General features: G+C 42.5%; 2 protein-coding genes across 2 annotated transcripts; one reads left to right on the top strand and one right to left on the bottom strand.

The window, feature by feature from the left end:
• Positions 1–967: 967 nt before the first annotated feature.
• msantd4 (Myb/SANT-like DNA-binding domain containing 4 with coiled-coils) lies at positions 968–7,713 on the bottom strand (the record flags this gene model as incomplete). Its single annotated transcript, XM_030108714.1, has 4 exons — positions 968–2,047; positions 6,055–6,324; positions 6,419–6,514; positions 7,456–7,713. Coding segments are annotated over 4 exons (1,332 nt in total), but the record flags the coding sequence as incomplete, so codon positions are not given.
• Positions 7,714–10,075: 2,362 nt separating this feature from the next.
• On the top strand, positions 10,076–18,291 carry aasdhppt (aminoadipate-semialdehyde dehydrogenase-phosphopantetheinyl transferase). Its single transcript, XM_030109435.1, has 7 exons — positions 10,076–10,421; positions 10,490–10,603; positions 11,339–11,459; positions 12,614–12,735; positions 13,514–13,675; positions 15,434–15,502; positions 17,166–18,291. The coding sequence occupies exons 1-7, from the start codon at positions 10,248–10,250 to the stop codon at positions 17,331–17,333; spliced, it is 930 nt and encodes a 309-aa protein (XP_029965295.1). The 5' UTR covers positions 10,076–10,247; the 3' UTR covers positions 17,334–18,291.
• Positions 18,292–18,505: the final 214 nt, after the last annotated feature.

Below are 18,505 nucleotides of genomic sequence, written 5' to 3'. Positions count from 1 at the left end.
CCTCAGTCCGAACCGAACTGGACAAAAAGGCCTTTTCCTGCTCTGCCCCTTCCACCTGGAACACACTTCAGCAGGAAGTGAAGTCGTCCACCTTCATTCCTCTTGGAGACTTGAAATTATTGGTACAACGGATGGTGAGAGGATCTAATACAGTGTGCACATGCACTAAACTACCTCTCTCCTGCTCTGAAGACCTGCAGTATTCTAATGTTTAATGTATTATGTCAGTCGTTTTTAGGGATTTTACCATTGTTAGCTGTAACTTCGTGATGCTGCTACCGACAGGTCCCCTTTGAAAATGAGACCCTGGGTTTCAATGAGGCCCACCGATATAAATAAAGGTTAAATAAAATAAAATAGAATAAAATAAAATAAAATAAAATAAAAAGTCACCTGACCTAAACCCAATCCAGATGGTTTGGGATGATATGGACCACAATAGTGAAAGGAAAAGGGAGAAGTGCTCAGCATCTCTGGAGAATCCTTCAAGACTGCTGAAAAACCATTTTTGAGAAACGCCAAGAGTGGGTAAAGCTATATTAAAAGTAAAGGGTGGCTATTTTGAGGACTCCAATTTATAAAACTTGCTATCAGTAATTTCAGACTTTTCTTTGTTTACTCCATAAATCCATGTGTTCATTCATAATTCTGATGCGTTAGGGTTCAGGTTAGAATCTACAATGTCATGAAACAAAGCCACTGAATGAGAAGGTGTGTTCAAACATTTCACTGTCATTGTATATAACTCTAATGGTACTGACTCACTGGACGACGCAGTTTGTCTTCACTCCAATTCTTTTGAATTTCTGTTGGAAATTATGTTTACTTTTCAATCGACCAATTTTTAAAAATCAACCAGATGCAAGACTGGTCAAGTTGGCGTTAACTGATTAGCATCCATAACATCTTCTCTAAATACCTTTTTTAATTAAATAAATGTTACATGCTGGATCTACACTGCAAAAACTGAAAACATCCCAAATCTTACCAAGTTCTTTATTCTTGTTTTCAGTCAAAATGTCTCATCCCGCTTGATTTAAGATGAATTTAAGATAGAGAAATGTGTTTCTTGATTTAAAATTCTTATACCAAGATCTCTTTTTAAGTCAGATTTACTTGCTGCATGGATGGATAATTTCACTAGTTTTAAGAGTAATTTTCTTTAATTTAGTTTTCATATCATTTGGGCCACCCTTGTTTGCAGTGTATGAGAATAAGGAAACGGTGAATCAGCTGCTGGTGTAAATGCTCTCATCTTGGCAGTGCTTAAAGCATCCAGAAAGGCAGCAAACATCTGATCTATCCACTCACTTCCCTTCCTCAGACCTGTACCGGCCGGTCAGTGATCACTGTGCAGCTGCATCCTCTCTTTTTCCACCTGCAGACGTTCTCTCTCAATCTGAAGCCTACCTGCCTCAAATTTGAAGAACTGCAGTCGCTCTTTCTCCAGCTGCAGTCTCTCCCTCTCCAGATTCAGCTTCTCTGCATTCAGATCCACCGCCAGCATCCAGCCTGCGCCTCCCTTTTCTTTTTCCCTCTGTCCGTCTTGTGCAGGTGATAAGGTGGAAGTGGAGGAAGACGGCGGGCCTTGCTGCGGCGGCAGGTCAAAGGAAGAGTCGACGTGCTCCGACTGGCTGACCATCAGCAGCCTCAGCCTCTCTCGCTCCACCTGCAGCCTCTCCCGCTCCAGTTGCAGCTGTTCTCTCTGCACGTCCACCTGACGAAGTCGCTCCTTCTCAACCGACAGCCGCTCTTTCTCAACCGCCAGCCGCTCGGTTTCCACAGCGAGACGCTGCGTTTCCACTTCCAGCCGCTGCCTCTCCATCGCGACCAGAATTCCATGATCGCCGAGTCCTCCCAGCCCGTGGGAAAGCATGGGGCCTCCGCCGCTGGTGGTGGAGGTTGGATCCTTGGAGGAGCCGAGCATCCCCAGGTCATTGTGGGAATAGACGTCGCCGGCCTGCCCCTCACCGCGCGACTCAATGTCGCTGAGGAGGGAGGGGATGTCGTCCTCGTCCATCTCTCCATCTGCCACATCCCCATCCAGCTGGAGGGGGACAGAGGAATCATTAATGCTGCACATCATTCACTTTGCTCTTGTACTTCAGTTTACTTGCCATAAGAATCGACTGTGCTCTCTTGGAAAACACAGTTTAATGTGCCTTTGGGTGGAGTCGCCCAGAATAACCCTGATGAAAGAGGTAATTCAGCTGAATCATGGGAAATAGCTCAGAGCCATCTGATAGCAGCTTGTGAATATTATTTGATTTAGCTTTTCTCCTTTTTAATATTTGTCTCAGACTGTGTCTCAGAAAGTCCCAATGCAGGGCCAATTGCATCTGAAGAGAAACAGCGTCAACTCACAAGAGTCTTCGAATACGGCTTCTTCTATTGCAACCCACAAATGTTTGTTTCTGGATTCATAGTTCCACAATACTTTCCCATCCTTAGTCCCATCTGCATTGACTTTGAAGCCAACTCAGTATGTTTGCTCCCCATGTATCACATTTCCTAAGTTGCGTGTTAGAGCCCAATATGTAACAACGATCCGGAATGTTATTAAAAAAGAAGCTACAAAAGAAATAATGTAACAAAATGCTGAACCCAAAACATAAAACTTTGACCAAAATGTTGGGTTTGCTATATATATTTTAATGTAGGGTTGCAGACTCCACACTGAAGTGAAATCAGATACACTGTCAAAGGGAAGCTACAGTTCGAACCCACTATGTAGCAGAACATGTTTTCTCAGGAATTATGACACAAAAATAGAGAAAAAAATGTGAGAAAGTTTGAACTTTTGAGATGCAGATGTACAGATTTTCTCAGCTGCTAATTTTCAGGCTTTCATTCAGTCCAGGAGCAATGCTGTTATCTTGTACAATAAGGCTGAACAGCGTGATCTGAATTAAAAAAAAAAAAAATTAATCTAATCTCATAAAAGTAACACATTAAATGTCAGTTTTCAATTGAATTGTAATTACGATCATACTTCTAATCTAATTTGGGCTTCACCTCGTGAACCTACCGGAGCTCAATCAAGAGAGAGGATTAACAGGAGACACTTAGACTTCATAAAGAGCTGCACAACTGCTGTGATGTATGACTGCTAATGAGGCCTTTAATTAAGCTAATTAACACATTAGCAAGGATGTCAGTATATGCTGCTTGTTTTCTCACAGCATCAACAGTGTTTGTGTGTTCCCAGTCGAAGAGCATGAAAAGCTTTTTAGATCATCATTTTTGCCCAAATTAACATACAAAGTTACAGAAAAATTATGCGCTTATAGTAGGAACTGCTGTTTTGCTGAATGAATAATAGAACTTTTCATTTAAACATGTTTTTTTTTTTAATTAACTTAGTATGTATCTTGTTTGTCTTGATAAGTGATGCTTCAGAGTGGCGTCAGAAACATTCATTGTACCGATGTAACACATCATTACTGATCCAGTCCAGTCTGGCCTTCTGCACCTCATGATTCAGGAGTCAGTTAACACAGGGAACTCGTCGAAATTGGGACAGACAGAGAGTCACTGGTGGCCCGGCTGGCTGTTATCCCTGTTCTGAGGCTGTGGTGGTCTGAGCCATCATTTATTATTGGTTTCTGCACAGACTTAATCATGTGTGACAGGTAGGGCGCAAACTAAACCTGTACTGATGGGATTTATATGGATGAATCTCAAAAAACTTTAATACAATGGAAACTTTGTTTTCCTCCTCTACCTTCATTCAAACGTTGAAACGTTATGTATTCAGCCATATTGAAAAAACTTTTCCTTCAAGTGTTTTTTTACTTATTATTCATAACTTCAGCTGATGAGTCATGAAAAAATGAAAAAAAAAACTAACCTTGCCTGCAAGCTGAATTCTCGCGGTATTTGTTCACACACACCATGAGAATCCATCTTGTACAGCTCGCGCTTATGCGCTCGGGCTCGGTTTGTTTTCCTTCAGACCAATCACGCGTCATTTAGGGTGGGACATGAAGCTTTGACAAAAGCAGGAAGTGACGGACTGCTAATAATATTAGCACGACTAGCGAAAACAGTGGATGTAAACGACCCTAAACGACGCGTGATTGGACCGCAGGACAAAAAATCGAGCCCGAGCGCATGAGCGCGAGCAGTGCATGATGGATTCTCGTGGTGTTTGTGAACAAATACCGCGAGAATTCAGCTTGATGGCAAGGTTACAGGTGTAATACAGGATTTTCTCGAAAAGATGAAGCCAAACGTCTGTTACTCACTTTTTGAACAACGCGCATGCGCCAGACCATCCGCCCGGCTCTCCTGCTTCTCCCAGGAAACGCGGAAGCGTGCGAGCCTGATCTCCTTTTCTCCGGCGTGCACGGCTCGGTTTACAGTTTCTGCGATCGGCCTCGCTCATACATAAAGCTTGTTTTCCGAAACAGTTACAGTTTCATTATGTCAGACTCGCCATCGGTAAGTACTAGCTCAGAAGCTCACCGGCTACATAAACACTCTGAATGCGCAAAAGGGAGAAGCTTATTGGGCGCAAGAACGTAGAACGGCCTTACAAAACCAACTCGTCAGAATGATTGACAAACGGACCCACCAGTTATTTAGATGATCCACCCGGAAATCAAAGCCAATAGAAAATCCTGTATTACACCTTTAAGCTGACAGCCGATTTCTGCAAATCCGTCCGCCAAAGGAAACAACCTTGTTAATGCAGCTAATAATAATGCTGGGGAGATTCCACATCCACAAAATGAAATGGGCGGAGAAGAAACCAAACTGGAGCCACTTTCTAGAAGAGCTAAAACTTTACATAAAATGCATTGATAACATTGAAAACTTAAAGGCTGTAAAGACTCTGGCTTTAATGGAGAAATTCTGCACCGATCTGATGGATCAGTAAATCCTTTGTCTGGTGTTTCCTTTGCTTATTGTTGTTTTTCTATTTTCCTATCGACGTTGTTATTTTTGTTTAATAATTTCTCCCCTGGCGGTAGAGTTGATAATTTTGAATGTAATGACATGTGTGAATGATGTGTGTCTGTCTAAATGTTTGATGTTTGTTTGTACTGTTTGTTATCTTAATTGAAAAAAAAAATCCGTCCGCCACACATTTGTCGTTGGTCAAGCGGGGTTTTTCAAAAATTAGCACAGTGTTTGTCAGTACACACTTAATGCGGATACATAAACGGCAAAAGTCACTCAACATCTTGTCACGAATCTCACTTTCTATCCACTGTGGGCGTGATTGTTGATATTCACTTGCTGGGCACATGCTGTCGACGTCATTTTTTTCTTTGCGGTGACTGTCTGAAACCAAACGTGGTTAGGCGGGCGCACGATGTCCTTCCGTCCAATGAACGCAAAGAGTTCTACAGCAAGTCCCTCCTTCCCCGAACGGATTTGCCGAGTGAAATTCCAGATTGACATGTGAAGCAATTCGTTGCTGTACATGTTAATATGGCTTTTGCCAGGTTAGAAAAAAACACAATACTTCAAAAATAGAATGTTCACTTAATCAGATGTTTTCCTATTACCTAAACTCAAATCCACAATTACCAAAATCAAAATGTGCAAAAAGCTTGAAACTTCAAATATTGCCTTGATATTGCTGTCGTATTAGATGCATATCTTTTAATACTTATTTCTTTATCCGAGAACATCAATGATAGTATCTGATCATACTGACAGAACTGATGCTTTAAACTATACTGTCTAATATACTGTCTCTACTCACAGTATATTGTTACTGTTAGTTTGTTCCGAATGTATTTTCTTTTTATTCTTGCTATTATACCTATATTATACCTAACACTCTTGTCCATCCGTCCACCCTGCCTGTACTCATTTTTGCACCCCTATTTCCCACCTTCCATTGCTTTGGAAAGTTGAACGCCTGTGTCTCTGCCCCCTCCACTCTGATCCTCACTGTTTCACTTTCCTCCTCCCATTCTTAACCCTGCACTGTGTTATCGTCGTCAAAGTTTTCATTGTCATTATCTGTTTTGCATTTAACACCTGACTTGTGTTGGCATAGATGAGAGGTTTTTGTGTCGTGCACTGTATTCGTCTAACCTCGTTCTCCATCTTCACTCCCGGCAGCCCCACCCCGGTCGGCCCCCCCGGCTCGCTGAGGGCCACCAGCTCCGGCCAGTCACAGTGGTAGTCCTTAGGGAAGGCTGAGAGGTCGAGCAGCTGGTCAGGAGCAGATCCCAGAGGGGCGGCCTCGTGCTCAGGGGAGGACGGATTGTACTCGGTCTTCATGGCCAAAGAGGAGAGCAGCAGCTCAGCCTGCAGCTGTTTCTTCTTCATCAGTGAACGCCAGTCCAGGTAACGGCGCTTCACCTGTATGAGAGGTACTGCTGTTAGCTGGATGGCATATTGAAAATTTGAGAATATGTGGATATCAGTGGTTGAATATAAAAAAAACAGCAGAAACCTCAGCAGCAGTACGAAGTTCACCTTCTCCCAGCGCGTTCACACCTTGGGCCACTTCTTCCCATGCCTGCCTCTTCAGCTCATTAATGGCTGTATTCTGTTCACCGCAGAGACAGAAGATCACAACACAGTACAACAATTACTCTGCTTCATGCTGAGAATCCTTTCATGGGTTTGTTCTGGCAGTGTGCTGCTCTTTTAAATGAGGGAGTACTTGTGGAGCAGGTTGACACACATTACATAATGCCTATGGTCAAGTTTGCAAAGATAATTGACTTCAAGTTAATGTTTTTGGAAATCTGAGCACTTTGGCAAAACCTGCTTCATGAGAACATGCAAACTGCACAGAAATGCTGTCAAGCACTGATTCGAACTGGGAGTTATTGTTAATGTTAATCAGAATTGCTGGAAGGGGTAACTTGGTGATCCCACAAGGGAAATTGTGATGTTGCAGACACAAAAACCAGCAAAAAACACAATTGCCATGTGCTAACCACTCCTCCACCATGATGCATTAATATATTTGAAAGGATGGGCAAAGCTTCTCACCCAGATCTTTATGTATTCCAGTCCTTACTCCAAATGAATCGTGTTTGTTTTTTACTGATATGAAACAAGTTGTTCTTCTGTGTTTAGTTTATCAGAAATTGACCTGAAAGTTACAAAACACAGGAAAGCAAATGCTTGCTAATTGGGCGCAGAAGGAGCAGGGAGCTGGAAAAGTGGTTTGTGCTTCTCGTTTATGTTTCCACCTTGATTCACGGGTCAGCAGGCAGGGATGGAACAAAGCGAGTGCTTCGTCTGGACTTTTACAGTGAGCGAGCAGGTAAATGAAGAGCAGGTGTGTGTTTGTATCAGTCATTGGAAAAAAAAAAGCTTGACCGCTGCTGCATGTACATACTTAGAGAGCAACCAGCACTATATAACACCAGCTATAGACTGCTTCCCTTAGTTTAAGACACATATGTGTACATTATTCATCATATGACTGTCACAGTTAATGAACTTAGATGGAGAGAAGACAGAAGAAACCTGCACCTGCTGTCTGGAGAACAACACGTCTCTCCGTTTTTGAATCTCCTGGATGAGAGCCTGCGTTTCTCTGACACTGTAGTTGCTCTTCCTCTTCCTCTTCAGATGTTTCACCTGCAAGAAATCCAGCTTGGCACCAAGGAAGGGAGAAAAACTCTCACAGGTCCAGAGAGAGCCCACCAGTTGGAAAAAATTGGGAAAAATACAGGGGTAGAAAAAAAAATTTAAAGATGTAAAGAGTGACAGATGAATGTCAATGTAAAAGTTTCACTCAGGATTCAGAGAGGGTCGAGTGTGGATGTCTGTTGTGAAGGTTAGTCCATGTCTGTCAGAGCAGATTTCCTTCAAAAGCACAACGGTTTTCATTAGTGAGAAATTCCTCCGTGACTTTGACAGTCTCTGAAGTTTTCCACCTGGGAAACAAATCCCAGCTGTTTGCTGGATCCTGCTTCAGTGCAAGGACAACTGAGCCTTTGGAGATAAAGAAAGAAAAACTAGAAGAAGCAGTTTTGATTGCTGGGATCACTCCAGGTAATCTGGAGGAGTAAATCATCAAAAGTTTCTTTTTTTCCAACTTTGAGCTGAGGGATCACTATTTTTTGCCCTGTGAGAGAATAAATGAGGAGTCTCTTTAAAACAAGACTTGCGGGGTTTTTCCGTCTTGATTTCCTGGACTCGGCTGCTGCCAAGTGAGTTTATTTATACATGTAAAGAAGAATCACCACATGATGGAGATGAGCTGAATCATCTGCCCTGCAGAGGAAAACAGAAAGCAGGGAATGTCACTATTATTGTTTGCCTGATGAAAACCGCATTCAGTTTCATAGATAACACAAAACCGAAAGTGTGTTTTTGTTTTTTTATAGTGTAAACATGATTAACAAACCAATATTTCTGTCAGAAAACTGAAGAAATCAAAGGGGAACACTTTACGGGCTTTTAATACAAACAGCTATTCTCAACCTCATGAGTAAAAGATTTTAGGTAGTGGCCTACAGGTTAAAGAACTGAACATGTGATAGAATTCAGCACTGCGGGTCCCTAGACAAGACCTTTAACTCTCAGATTTTCTAATCTTTGGAAGTCAATTACCTCTGTGCTTGGTGAACCCAGCAAAAGAATGCATGACTTTTGTGTAAGTCACTGAAAGCTTTATTTTAATTGAGTGTTCCATGTGGGGTAATGGTGGCTCGAACCGGTGGTCAAAGAAGTAGTGTGACTACTGGTTTGCTTTTTTGAACCCCACCTCTGACAGATTACCACCAGTACCTGAGTAACTGCTTCCTGGGCAGTGCAGTGGCTAAACTGTTCCTCATATGTGCAATTAAGACAAATAATTTCCCTAAAGATATCCATAAAAATAACATCAACACATATGTTTAGGTTAAAAAAAACACCAACATAGGGTGAGGGAGTCACTATGGGGTTCTGTTTCTCCAATGCCAGCTTGCTCATGTTAGCTGATGGTGGTTAGTGGGTGTGTGTGACTGCGGGTTTCTATTTCCACCAGGTTTGCCTGCTCTTCCAACCCGCACTGCCCTGTCCTCTGTCTTTCTGATTTCATGGCACTTTTGCATTTTGAAAAAAAAAAAAAAAAAAAAAAAAACCCTCATTCCTCATCTTTTAACCATCCTTTTGTAATGTCTCTTGAAACCCACTAGTGAATTTATCCGTGCAGTTTCAGAAAACGTGGGGATGATATTGAGGATTACCACACTTTCTACATCATCATACAGCATATTGATCACCATCTGAAGGTGATTATTTAGGGTATTTATGATATTAACGTTAAAGATGATTTATCATCTCGCCTCAGTGAGGATTTAGGTGAGCAAAATGAACATGGTTGCATGCCTCTTTAGTGAAATATTGCTGAGGTTCCCTTCCCCACTGCAACACATCAAACATTTATATCCCCACTACGTACCGTATGTGTCCATTTAAATAGACAATTAAATTGATAATTATATGAAAACTGTATCCCGTTTAATGTGAGAACGTGCATTTTGAGAGCTATGTACCATGCATGCTCCGTTAGTCTAAAATACACTGAATACAAGCCTCGTCTTGTCCAAGCAACCAGACCATTCAGCAGTCCTCAAATATTTGTACTTAACACAACGTTTTTTTCAGGGGAAAAACGTCAATATGGGTGTATTTATTTGACAATAATAAAATAACATAGTTTTATAATCACAAACTGAAATATAATGTTGCGCTAGCCCTTCTTATAAGCCATTTTCTGTGGCATTTATTGAAAACAACTTACCTTACGCACGCACACTCACAACCAAAACAACACCGTAGGAATACAATTTAAATGACGCATTCAGGATTTCCTCGGTATCTGAAAAATTCAAATTTCAAAGTGCCGATGTAATTCCGTTTATTGTCATATATTTTCATTGTGGATCTTTTCAGTCAATATGCTTCATTAGTTTGCTTGCAAAATGCATCTATCTAACTGGATTTTAAACACACAACTCGTATTTACTGCAACGGCAAAATATTGAGCCTGTTTTTACAACGTTCCTGGGGATACTTGAAGGCATCATTGGTTGCGCACTGTTCGCACTGCTCCTATTGGTCAATCCTCCACCGCGCCCACTTCTGACGTCATTGACGCTCTTCCGGAAATGTGCCACTGCGTCTCTGTGAACCAAGTCATGAATTTCCTCGTGTTTATCTAACTTTATTTATGACCCGCTCTGAACGTGAATGTCTGTGACACGACATGCACGCCGTAACGCCACCTGACTGACCGCCCGCGAGCAGCCTGGTGGGGTCGCGAGGTCCTGATGACCCCGCAGGACGGAGGAGAGGAGATGGGCTCCGTCCGCTGGGCTTTCCGCTGCGGGTCCTCCTGGACCCCGAGCAGGTTCGACTGGCTGTTTGCTGCTCGCTGCATCCAGCGCGAGGAGAAGGACAGGATCGGACAGTTTGTGTTTACCAAGGATGCCAAGTCAGCCATGGTGGGTCCGTCTTTAAAGTTAAACTTTTTACCCTACAGAGCGCGTTAACCTCTGTGTGGTCCTCTCAGGCTGGCCGGCTGCTGCTCAGGAAGTTCATCTGTGAGAAGATGGGAATCCCCTGGTCGGAAATAAGACTGGAGCGATCTCCCAGAGGGAAACCTTTCCTGGCTGCACCACTGAAGGTCTCCTCTGATAGAAAACAAAGCCGTATATCTTTTTATTCGCACAACAAATCTCCATTGGAAAAACAAGCAGTATTTAATCTGAACTGATACCCATATTCTGATTTATTGTTAAAACTTTTTCATCTGCATTTTGCAAACATTTCGTTTATTATTTTAACACTTCTTTACCATTATGGGCTTTTTTGTAGTAGTGCTTTCCTTTTAAAGAAAGTACTTCATATCTTCACTTTTTTTTTTTTTTGGTTTTTGTTTTTTGTTTTGTTTGTTTACACTAGTTGTGCTTCTAATCTCGAAGCAAGCTTGCAACCAAAAATTTGCTGGTTTGAAACCCACTGCTGACAGGTTGCCAGTGTGTGTTCCACCAACTGCCCAGTTTGCATTCGGAAGTACTGCCAGTATTTAAAGCAAGCATGTAGATGAGATGATCTGCTGAGACAACCTGGGAGCCCTAAACCAAACTTTGTAATCAAGTACAATTTAACCAACGTAACTGTACTTGGAAAAGTACCCTTTCCACTTCTGCTTGTAAATCAGGACACTGTTGATTTTCAAGAGGTCAAACTGGGCTGTTACTCCCATGAGACTTTTGATCTTCATGTCACATGGCTGTTTGTGTAATGGTGCACATTACAAAGAGGAGAGTCAGTCAAGAGTTGTCAGTGGAGCTGCTTTTCTCCTGTTTTAAGTCATCACGCCTGATAACTTTTTGATATAGTATGATTCTTTGTGCAGGTCAGCTCTGATTCAAGTCGGGCCTGGAGTTTCAACATTTCTCACCAAGGTGACTATGCTGTGCTCGCTGCAGATCAAGGAGTGCAGGTTGGAGTGGACATCATGAAATGCACAATGCCAGGTAAATATTGGGAATCATTACACAGCCTTATAGCGGGATCTGGGTACTCAAAGTATAAAAAATATGTTTATACATCTTAGATATTACGAGGGAAAGCTTAATATTTGATGCATCGATGATTAAACCAGTACTTTTCTTTATATCTCTGTTTTTGATGGTATGTCTGAATCCAGAGCAGTGGTCAGCAGTAGTCAGCTCTGACTTCTTGATCCTTTTTTAGTGCTCCACGTGACTTCTCTGTGCCTTTTTTACATATATATATATATATATATATATATATATATATATATATATATATATAAAATCTGTTCATTGTCAGTAAATGGAGCTAGCTGTGAACTATTTGGCAATCTGTGTGCTGCATCAAAGGCATTAGTTTTTAAAGAAGCCTGAAAGCCAAACCTTTATATAGATATCTGTAGATACCCTGGTGCTTTTACAGATACAAAGGAATGTGCTCCATAACAACTTTCACTGCTAATTAGCAGTTTCTTGTGTTGAGTACAAAAAAAAAAAAAAAAAAAAACTTCCAGGATTTGAGTTAAAGTGCAGCTCTGCATCAATGGATGGTTTTCAAGTGCAAAACTCTGTGGCTGCTGTATTATTTTGATCACTTTTTATTAATCAATAGTGAACAATTTTTATATCTCACAATTGCCATGCATGCATGCACATCGCATGCAAACACACCTCAAAACCTTCTATACAGCTGAAGTAGCTGAAGTACAGCGTTCACCATAATTGAATTCAAACAGTGAAACTTCTATAAAGTTCAGATTTATTTGAGGGAACAGGAGGAGAGAGTGACTTTTTAGAGGCGCCTCTAGTATCAAAGAACTGGAGAAAACCCCTTTAATGTAATTCTTCAGATCAACCACTAGAGGTCAATGTTGCTTCATATAAATATAAAGTGGTCAAGCCCTGGGCTGCTTCTGTGTGTGTATTTTTTTTTACCATTATATTCAAATAGGCAATTTTATGAAATGTTTTAGTGAATACACACTCCACACTGAGTCTGAATAATTGATAGAGCGTATAGATCTATCTTTCGATGGAACTCAAAATCTCAGTGTGCTTCCCTCCACCTCTGTTGTGTGTATTTCTTTGGTCCTCACACCTTCTTCCTCTCCTCCGTCCACCTTCCCTCCTTCCAGGTAGCAGCTCCGTGCCGGAGTTTTTCCGCATCATGACTCGTCAGTTTACAGCGTACGAGTGGAGGATCATCCAATCGGCCGGCTCGGAGCTCCTGCAGCTCGCTGCGTTCTACCGCCACTGGGTAACCATGGCAACCGTACTACCCTGTCATCACATTGCATTGCTCCTGGGCCCCCACGGGTGGTGTTTGTGTTTGTGGTGTGTGTTTGTGTGTTTGTGTGTGTGTATATGGGAAGGACGCGTAGGGCGAAATGAACAATGCTGATGTCCTTTGAGACAAACACATATTTGTGCATTTTTCACATTTGTGTGTGTGTGTGTGTCAACTCTCCTCAAGTCACGTTTTTCTCACAGTCCGTCCTCCTCTGTCTCGACACGTCCTTGTTGCACAATAGTCCTTTCCTTGTTTTCCTTGCATTGTTTTTGTCCTCTCTCTCTCTCTCTCTCTCTCTCTCTCTCTCTCTCCCTCTTCTTGCAGGCGCACACACACACACACACACACACACACACACACAGACACATACGCAGATGGTCAGCCAAAGCAACAGCGGAGCTAAGTAAAGATGTTGTGAGATTGAGAGGGTGGCACTGAGACGTCAAGCTCTGATATCACCACCACACTGTTGACTAATGGCAGAGCTCGATGGTTGCCATAGCGATTAGTCTTGTAATAGTGTTATTGTGGCTTATTGGCTGTCGAGTGGGGTTTGGTTTTGGCTGGACACAGACAGTCACACAGACTTAAAGTCTTTCTTTTAGGTGCATACTGTTAAACACGCACATCAGAGCTGCAGAGTGAAAAATACACACACACAGACAAAGATCTCTTTTATTTCTTTTTTTTTGTTTTGTTCCTGTGACGATCCTCTGCATCCAACTTGTGCTCCTTTTCCCTCAAGGCCCTGAAGGAGAGCTTCATCAAAGCCGTCGGCACAGGCCTGGGCTTCAACCTGCAGAGGGTGGAGTTCCACCTGTCGCCTGAGCCGCTCGGCCCGGGCAGGGTGCTGCGTCACACCAAGATGCATCTGGATGAGGAGCAAGAAGACGACTGGATATTTGAGGTGAGTCTGGCTGAGATCAGAACTTGTGAGGTGCTGCAAAACCTGCCGTCCAACATCACTTAAAAATCCAGATGGGTTCAGGTTTCAGTAGGTTAACTGTTAAAATGTTCAAATGTACCCCGTTGGGACACTTGTGTTTTAACGTGTTTAAGATGCAAAAAGCTCGAACCGATTTGGATTTTAAGTGATCTTTGGCCAGACAGACTCGAGCTTTATTCATATAGCCGTTCATACAGACTTAAAATACTTCCCCATTAAAATCCTTGGGTCGATAATAACTTTTAAATTTCAGCTAAACCAATTAACTTTTTAATGCTGTTCAGAATTTGGGTGAATGATTTTTTTTTTTATATAAGTTATTTGGGAAATCTGTGAAATGGTTGAGATGGTTCAAAGGGCCTGAGTGCTCTGCTGTGAATCCTCTCAGCTCCTTTTCTTAGTGGATGGCCCTTTGGGAGCGTCTGGGGAGTGAATCACAGGTGGTCTCACAGAAAAACGCACACGAGCGATTGCAGTTGGGGGCTTTGGAGAGCCCCTCCAGCCTCCCTCACACCACCACAAGAGCAGGCTCGGCGTCTTGCTGCTGCCACTCCTCTCCCTCTCCATTTCCCATTTGATGCTTTTCAGCCGGTCTTTATTTCCCCTCAATTTCACTCCCTACCTTGACCCATTTTCCAATATCCCACCTCACTCCTCGTATTCGTTCATCGCCAAACCCGCTCTCTTGTTTTGTTTCCTCTCTCTCGCTCCTGTACGTTTCCTCCCCCCCTCCTCCTCCTCCTCCCTTCACTCGCTCCTCTGTGCATGGTGGCGGAGGGATTAACAAGTGACCGCTAAAAGGTTACCATCGGTTTGAAAAGCCATTCCTTTTCCTATCCACTCTTTTATCCGTCCCCCTCAGGGATGTGGAGGACTAATGCGGTTTTAGCGTCGGTGTTTTCACACCAGAGACAAATGGGCTTGTATCGATCTGAGGACGCCGGTGAAGTAACAACACTGTACAGGATGTTTATGTATGGGCGAAAAGTATGAAGGGCGGCGTGGCTGGGGACCGAAACCAGCAATCCAGAGCATCTCCAGAGGCCCCGGGCACTCTGATGTTGACCTGAAACTGGTGTCTCAGCTTTGGTTTAATCGTTCACATTAAAAACATATGGTGAATGAAATACTGTGTGGCTGTAAGAAAACTCGATCGTGGTATGGATGGAACTATCTGAACCTCTCAAACAATGAGACAACACACACACACACACACACCTGTGATTTTGATACTTTCACACTTTCATTTCATTTTATGTGAATACGGTACTGTGGCTGTCGGTTTATCGTCCTACCCTTTGTCTTTAATGCTTCAAAATTTACAGCTTCATGATTTTGTGTGTGAAATTTAACAAACTGGTAAATGTGACACTGGCGGTTCATTGATTTTTCTTCTCCAAAAACCCTGCAGCCGGCTGAAATTCACCTGCATGCAGCTTTTATGTTGGCATCGATACACTTTTGATACACTTTCTGGACAACATACAGCATGAACTGCAGGACTACAACGACTGAAATGTTTCCCTGTATGTGAAGGGTCCGAACAGTTTCAACAGTTTAAAGCATTAATTGTTGGGTCACAAGCAGCATTATTGCAAGAAAGACATTTTTCGATGGATAAACTTTGGCAACTTTATCATGGCCCAAAGTTGACGATGTGAGTGTGATGCAGTTTAAGCGTAAATATATATGTGTGTGTGTGTGTGTGTGATTACGTAGGAGAGTTTGCTGGATGTGGACCACCATGTCGCCGTTGCACTCGGACCAGCAGACACACCAGGCTGCACAGTAAGGACAGACCACTTAAAGAATGTTTCACATCTTCCAGGAGCCGTTTTTCTGATGGGTTTATTGTGTTTTGTGAATTGTTGTTGAGAAGGAGGGGCGCTTGTCAGCAGTATATCATCTTATCTTTTGTCTGGGAGGATGAGCTTGGATCCCACTTCCAGACTCTTGCAAGACAAATCATGTGCTTCTCTACAATAATATCTTTTTAAATACTGAACTCTTTACAGAGGCAGTAAAACCATAACTAGAGGACTGATGACACATCGAACTCCTATCAGCTGTAGAGAGTGTTTTAATGAAATTAATGTTAGTTCAGTCTTTTCCTTAAGACTCAAAAGACGTCAACCTGAGCCCCAGATCCTCCCTGCTGTTATGTTACCCACGTTGAAAAACATCAGTTTACTTTACATGCCGTCCTTTGCCGAGACCTTGTGAGGAAGAGTGTGAACTTGCTTTGCTCTGTGAGTCAAACTTGCTAATGTTAAAGCCCTCCTTATGGTGGATTAATGTTATATCATTTATCGAGCAGCGCAGGCTGCCATTAACCTCTTTATGCGTTGACCGCCGGAGCGGACGGCCACTCAATAATAACATCTTAGTAAATGTACTGGTGTGAATCCTTGTCAGGTCCTGTAGTGGACCGTGTGCCTGCAACCAGGCTCCTCCTGCTTCATCCATACGTGGATTAAAACAGAAATGAGTGGTGATCTCCATCAGAAATCTTACCAGTGAACCTTTTTTGGATACTAATACAGAAATATAAAAGTGGCTATAATATAAAAGAGCCGTTCTAAAGACTGGTTCCTTGATGAACGTCTCGCTGTCTCTATTAGAATAATGCAGATATCACCCTCATTGGTGCAGGAGTCAGTCAATTATTCTCTGACACTGCTCCTGTCAGGTGCTGAGTTTTGTGGTGGTGTAAGGTGTTTGTTGACCCAGATTTTAAAGCGATTTTTCTGACAAACACTGCATTGTGCTTTAGTTTGCACGTCATCCCCAGATAAGAGCGTCCACATGCTGTTACGTGTCCTTTGAGGGAGCATTTCATGGTTTTTTTTTTTTTCCCCTTGCTAAAATCTCTGATACAACGGTCAATAAGGTGTTTCGAATTAACTGGTTTCCTTGTTAACTGGTGACCGACTTCCTTTAGCATTTCCTGCTGCTGCTGGTCACAATTGATGTTAAAATCAGACTCATAAACGGTCCGACGCAGCTTCTTGTCTGGTTTTAACATCGACCAGCAACAGGGGATGTAAAAGAAAGTTTGTCACTAAATCATAAAGACACTAGCTAGTCTAACACCGCGACTCTGCTCCCGGCCATTATTTCTTTGAACCGGTGTAGCCACACGCTGTATTCGTGACAAACACTGGACTTGGCTTTACAGTCTTTTTCACAGCGTTGGCCATCTCAGAGTCTTTAACACTGTTAGTCGAGATAGTTGATCAAACCGACAACCTTGGTGCAGGCTGATCCACAGCTGCCCGATGACAATGAGCTGGATGGTCGAAATCCAAACATCAGGTCCAGGGTACGCAGCTGAGGCCTGTTGAATAAGTCGCATAGCCCAGTCCCACATTTGTTAGAAACCCAGGTAGGGAAAAAAAATGGCCTACTTCGTCAATCACGTCTTTTAAAAGGTGTCCTCTCTCCCTCTGAGGTCCTTCCCTCGTCACTTCCTCCTCCCGCCACGTTCACCCTGCTGTCGTTCAGCCAGCTCGTCGCCTCGGCGTCGCCTCTGACAGACGAAGACCCCGCCTACTGGGAAGACTTCAAGATGAAGGCTGAAGCTCCACAGAGACGGAGAGACGCACACATGCCCACATAACCCCCTGCCTCAAAACTGACACACACACACCCTCTGAAGGGCTGACATTGAAGCTTCTTTCCAATTCAGCTTGAGTCCAGTTAAGTTTATTCACAAAGCTGAAAATCCCTGCTCTGTCTCACAGGACTGAGAGGTCCGTACAGCAGAGAATATTATTTTTAGATCTGCAGGTCTGCTGGAGGAAAGCTGGTCAAAAACACACCTGATAGTCGGAGTCTTTTACACTGCATTACTGTACCTGTGAACATGTATTCCCTCAGTGTTGGGAAATAAAAGTGATCATGCTGTTTTGTTAATAAAAGCTTGAAGTGTTCAACTACAGCACTGCCAACATTTTGTTGATCATAAGTGTGGAAGTTTAATCACAGTTGGTGCCAGATACACTGCTTATTCCACTAAAAAAAGCTATGAAATGATTCTTCACAATAAATGTCATAACATCTGAAAACTTGATTATTTCTCTTTAAATGATGCCATGTTTGTCGGGACCATGCATGTGTGGGATGAGCAGTACAGCTGAGCCTCGTGGATCTGCGCTAATGAATAATTTTGTAAATTGTAAAAGCTGCAAATGCATGTTCCACATTATGTGTTTGTTTTACTTTTGGAAAAAAAAGACAAATTTTAGATTTAATCTTTTTTTCAAAAGTGTTGATCATTTTCATGATTGATAATATGAACAAATTTTCCATTGATCAGCTTTTATAATAAAAAACACTGATGCAAGAAATACAGTAGGTATGCATAGTTTTTTCTGGATATTGTATGTATATTTAGATCTTAAAGTTCATCGTATCATACATATGAATCACGATCATGACCAGATTGTTTGGTGACCTTCTCATTGTGCTGTGTGAATGGATGGATGTGAATGTGCACATGGAGAAAATGAAAGATGTTTGACATCTTTTGACCCTGCGTTAATAAACATCTCCTCACCTTCCTGCTCTTTTTGTGGCAGCCTTATCTTGCATGAATGTTCTCCTCCCTTTCGTCGGCACCTTATCTGTGCCATTTTGTCTCTTTTTTTTCCCCGTACCGTGTCTCTTTTCTTCTCCATCTGGTGGCATATCTATTTTAGTCAAGGACACACAGCTGACCATGCCGTTCTCTGCGTTTTTCCCTGCATCGCATTGCTTTGATTGCAACCTATAATCACGAGTCTCCTCACA

Source organism: Salarias fasciatus, chromosome 14, assembly GCF_902148845.1.
Source record: "Salarias fasciatus chromosome 14, fSalaFa1.1, whole genome shotgun sequence".
Taxonomy (NCBI): domain Eukaryota; kingdom Metazoa; phylum Chordata; class Actinopteri; order Blenniiformes; family Blenniidae; genus Salarias; species Salarias fasciatus.
This window is presented reverse-complemented; position numbering and strand designations above follow the sequence as displayed.